We start from the raw sequence: 5,327 nt of genomic DNA on the forward strand, positions 1-5,327 counted from the left end.
TATTCCGTCTTTGCGTATTGCAGAGTTATCTTCTCTTGTGAGCAGGTATTGATTGTTACGTCATTGGTTTGTGTGAGAAAATTACGTTGTTTTCTCAAAAATTGATGACGTTACTCTCACAAACCAATGACGTAACAATCAATACCTGCTCACAAGAGAAGATAACTCTGCAATACGCAAAGACGGAATATTAAATGATTGGAAAGATTTATTATCATAATTTTTCAAGTTTGATAAACGTTTGTCATTTTAAATAGTTGAATGTTCGTATTATATACTATTGTGTAATGATACCAAGGGTATCTAATCTATGTGGCTTTCACTTAACGTATGTGTTTTTTCTATACCAGAAAAAGCAACAACAGCAGGACACACTACAGAGACAATTGGAGGAAATATCGCCACGGGTTTCCTACGAGGAGCGTCGGCCACCTCCTGACCTCAGTCCTAGACTAGACGACTATGGCCCCGGACCATCGGACAGGTATCCCTCGCTCCAGGAGGATTACAGACAGCCAACACAGGTGAGTCTTGTTTTTAATACATAGTTACGAAAAATATTTTCAGGCAGATGCAGAACACAGACACTGGTTTGAAGTGATTTTAAAGTGCATGATATTTTGATGTTGTTTCTTTTTGAACTTTTTGTTAAATTCACAAGTATTTCAGATGAGTTTCTGCTGGAATATTATGCATAACAGATACATGATACAATCATCTGTAAAGTCACCATGAACACCTGCTCTGGTCTGAGTGAAGTTAACTTCTTCGTTGGTAATAATTCAATTAAAAAGGTACCTGTGTCGCATTATAATGAAGTTACCTTCTTTATATGAGTATCTGTAAGTCAGGTCCTGTAGATCGCCAGCAGATAGTACCTGTCACAATGGTTTATGGTATCACGGACTGTGATAGATAGGGAAACCTAAAGATACTCACATAGTACCCTTACCTTTTTCTAGCTGGAAGTGTTGATATTTAAAAAAAAATATGATATACCGAAGCTTATACTAGGGAATTATATTATAAACCAAGACATCATTTTCATTTCATCATGTAAAAGAAAGAAAGGAAGTAAAGAAAGAAAGCCTTCATATTGTAACATTTTCAATTTAAAAGAAAGTGTTTGTGGGACAATCAACCTGAATTTTCCTTTTCGATGGCAAAATATCATTTTAGGTATTTGGAAATATTTTTTTGTCTTTACTGTATAGTCCTGATTTATGGGCTGTGCTGCATATTGGCTGAGCATGATGCTTATTGTCAGGAAAAACTGCATAAGTTTGTTTCTCCAGTTGTATAACAAAGTTAAAAGTTGACCAAGTTTTCTGTGGATGTGATAAAGCATGCTAACCAGCCAGGATTGTATCAGGGTCGGGGGCCAAGGTCACAGCCTCAGCCTGATAACAGACACCAGAGGAGGGGTGGACCTCAGCTGTTTGATGAGGGCGTGAGTAGACATAAGGAGCTGCAGCGCCGTTCGGAGGAGGCAGAGAAGAAGCGTAGAAAAGCTGAACATGACGAGGACGAGAACATCAGGAAACAGCTAGCTACAGTGAAACGGCGTCAAGAACTGGAGGAAAAGAGGAAGATCAAACAGAAGCTTGAGAATGATACCAGAATGCAGTTGGAAGAAGAAAGACGAAAGGATGCAGAGCTGAGGCTACAAGAACAGGCATACCGTGAGGAAATGCAGAGACAAGCTGCAGACAAACGACAGCTTGCTGAAGAAGAAAAACGACAGGGTCAGGTGAAACACCAGGAGGGTGTTAGGAGACAGATAGCTGACAAGAATAGGCAAGACGCAGAGGAGAAGAAGAAGCTGAGGCGGGAACAGCTAAAGGATGAAGGGATGCTGAAGCAGTTGGATAAAGGAAGAAAGAGGGAGGCTGATGAGAGACAGAGGAGAGAGGAGTTGGAGGAAGAACAGAACAGACAGTTTGAGGAAACAAGGAGGTTATTGGAGGAGGGCAGACCATCAAGTGTCCATGTCAGATTTAAGGACTATGAAGAAGAGGCTGCCCCGAGGAGACAGCGTCCATACTCGGAACACACACCAGGTTATGAGGGACAGAGACGACAGGCACAAAGTAGGAGAGTTAAGGTACACAGGACTACCACTAGTGTGTGTGGAAGGTGTGGTGTTGATGTGTGTTACTGTAGTAGGGATACTCGTGTGACTTAATACAGTAATACACTAACAGACAGGTCGGCCATTGGGATCAAAACCATTTGTAAATGTAGTTAAATGGCTTTTTAGCTCTAAAGCTTCATAAGGAGCATAAAGGCCAGAAAGTTTTCTGCATGTATCATATTAGAGAGACCTCAATAAACCTAGCGAATCAACCTGTTGAGCCATCTGTCCATCAGGTCATGCTATACTGCATCATGCATGTATGTAACAACACTATATGTGCAGGGGTTTCTAACTGTGTTTAATTGAATCTTACAACTTATATAACTTTGTTACAACACATGCTTAGTTTTAAACTGTCCTAAATCTACACGGCCCTAATACCTGTGGTAGATAGTGTGTTTTTGGGTAAGGTTGGAGTGATTATAGTGTTAGTGTTTATGTAATGTATTGTATTTGGTGTTGTGTCATTTATCATGTATTGTTGTTGAATGTCAAAAGACAGCGAAGGTTTAAATGTTTTCTTGCAATTGATTTTCTGCTACTTATGTGTTTAGGAAAAGCATTGATTTTAGAAGTCTTTTTATATTGAAATGTAACATAAAAATATTTTCAGTACATACCTATACATTACACAAAGAAAAAAAACCACTGCTATGTATGTTATTTTAGGTGTTTAATCTCTTTACAGGTTCAATGCCTTTTTTTTTTTAATCAATAACAAGCAACAATGGGGTTTGATCTATCAATATTGTTTAAGTATAACTTGAAGTTTTATTCTTTACAAAAAAATAATGCATTGATTAGGTGAAGAATAGCACTCATGGCTGTATGCTACTTTTTACTGTAAACTTTCGTTTTCTGTAAGAGTTGTCTCCCTTAAAATATCGGCATATATAATAATTGAGAATTTAGAATCCCTTTCATGTTGTAAATGCAAACACTGTTGTGTACCTGTGAAACTTTTTACCATGCTAGCATTCATAGAAGACTTCTCTCATGGGACCCTTTGAGACGTGATACATATCAGATTTAAGTAGCATAGGTCCTTAAGTGTGTCACTTCCGTTAATTATTTGGTGTTGAACAAGAAGAAAAACAAGTATAAATTTACATGTATATGTACTTCCTTATATTTTAATTGTTGAAAGTTTTTTCAGAAGTAGATTTTTCTTCTGTGTGTTATCACTTGTTTTAAAATCATAAATAAAATATATCTCATGTGATACTTTTTTAAATAGAAGAGTTGGTCTAAACACCTCAGAACTATTCAGCCCAACTCATTTGAAATGTGTGAATCAGTAATGTAATTAATGTATTATTGTTTGTTAAAATCAGATGATTTTACAAAACATTTGTCACCGAGAAAAAAACTGAGTTAAGAACACTGATATAAGAGTAAAGCTGTGTATCAGAATATGTATTCCGACTTTTTAGTCACCCCTGGGGGAACCCCAGTGGGGACTATTATTTTTGGTTTTAGTCACAGATTTTGACCTCTGTTAGGAGGGCTGTTGTGTATCTTGCTTCTGTCGTAATATACCAGGCGCTAATTACAAGCTCTTGGATAACTCAGATATTGATTTCCTTTGTAAACAGGAATAGCATAAAACCTAAAGGCGTTCCAAATTTTCCACGGGAATTACATATAACCTAAAGATGTTCCGAGTATGAATCAGGCACCTTTGAGGTTCCCGAAGGGGTAAACTGTCGTATTATAAATTGCTATTGACTGATTTAGATATTTTATGTCTAACCAATGACTACCGTTAATATTTGCGTATAGTGCACACTTTTTTAAGGGGAAAATGAAGTGTCAAGAAAGGGGTGTACACGATGCTCAAGAACAATCCAAAACCAGTCCTTGGTTGCGACCATTTCTCGTAATTTTTTTGAGGATTTTCGGAAATGTTTTGATATATGCTAACAGCAATACAACTGCTAAATTTCGTTGAATAATCCGTGATTGCATTGCCAATTTAACAATTACGAAAAGTTGCAAGTTTAAGTCATATAATACTATAGAATCTGATAAATAAACTTGAGTTAAGTAGGCTCAACTTTTCAGGATGTTACGTTGTGAATTGATAAATACCACGTATCGGGAAACATAGCGAAGAATTGCATCGGATTTATTACTTTGCGGTTAAAATGTCGTTCTTGGGTAAAATCTTGCTGAACTCTTCAATCTTGTCTGTAGGATTGTGTCACAAGACACGGGTAAAATGGCGAAGTTAGCAAGTTTGTGTACCGCAAAGAGTCGAAATTGGGTGATACTAGTAACCGGCAGGAATTTACAAAGTGACAAGCATGCAAATTGAACCGATAATGATAAAAGTTTGAGTTTGAAAATTAAATATCAACGGGTTCAAAACAGCCAAATACATTCCGATCTTATCACAATTGTTTGGTGTTCTTCATGTCTTGCGAATTCGGCTGTTGGCGGTCCTCGTCGAAGTGACTGCCTTTAAGCGTACAGTACATCAGTCAGATTTGCAGACGATCAGAAAACTACTTGGAAAAGTGTATTTCATAACAAAAAATAGTAGAAGATTTATCGTTTATCGTTATATTCCAATTACCTGTTCTGCCCATGCCAGGTGATCGTGTCAGCACGCAGATCTCCCTGTATTCGAGGTAACGTTATATTTGGGACATGCTTTCCTATTAATTCCCTGTGTTGCAATGGCTACCTGAACAGCATGTATTTACACCTGGTAATTGTTTACTATTTTGATTGACAGGTGGAAATATATCCGTTGTAGCTTGGTCAATGATTTATCGGAAAATGATCATACAGAATGATGGGGTGACGTTCATGTCATTCTGACATATTTCTAGTTTTAATTACCAGTGGTACATGTATTCCGACTTTTTTTAAAATACCAGTGGTACATGTATTCCAACTTTTTTTAAATTACCAGTGGTACATGTATTCCGACTTTGTTTAATTACCAGTGGTACATGTATTCTGACTTTGTTTAATTCCCAGTGGTACATGTATTCAGACTTTTTTTAATTACCAGTGGTATATGTATTCCGACTTTGTTTAATTACCAGTGGTACATGTATTCCGACTTTGTTTAATTACCTGTGGTACATGTATTCTGACTTTGTTTAATTACCTGTGGTACATGTATTCTGACTTTGTTTAATTACCAGTGGTACATGTATTCTGACTTTGTTTAATTACC

At 37.0% G+C, this 5,327-nt stretch overlaps 1 protein-coding gene across 1 annotated transcript in view; it reads left to right on the forward strand.

The window, feature by feature from the left end:
- LOC110445151 (trichohyalin-like) overlaps nt 1–5,327 on the forward strand; it is a 125,307-nt gene that overhangs the window by 20,808 nt on the left and 99,172 nt on the right. The window contains exon 9 of the mRNA XM_021489584.1: nt 351–524. Within this exon, the coding sequence (XP_021345259.1) occupies nt 351–524 (174 nt within the window). The remainder of the gene's footprint in view (nt 1–350; nt 525–5,327) is intronic.

This window comes from Mizuhopecten yessoensis, unplaced genomic scaffold (genome assembly GCF_002113885.1).
Source record: "Mizuhopecten yessoensis strain PY_sf001 unplaced genomic scaffold, ASM211388v2 scaffold2091, whole genome shotgun sequence".
NCBI classification, from domain to species: Eukaryota; Metazoa; Mollusca; class Bivalvia; order Pectinida; family Pectinidae; genus Mizuhopecten; species Mizuhopecten yessoensis.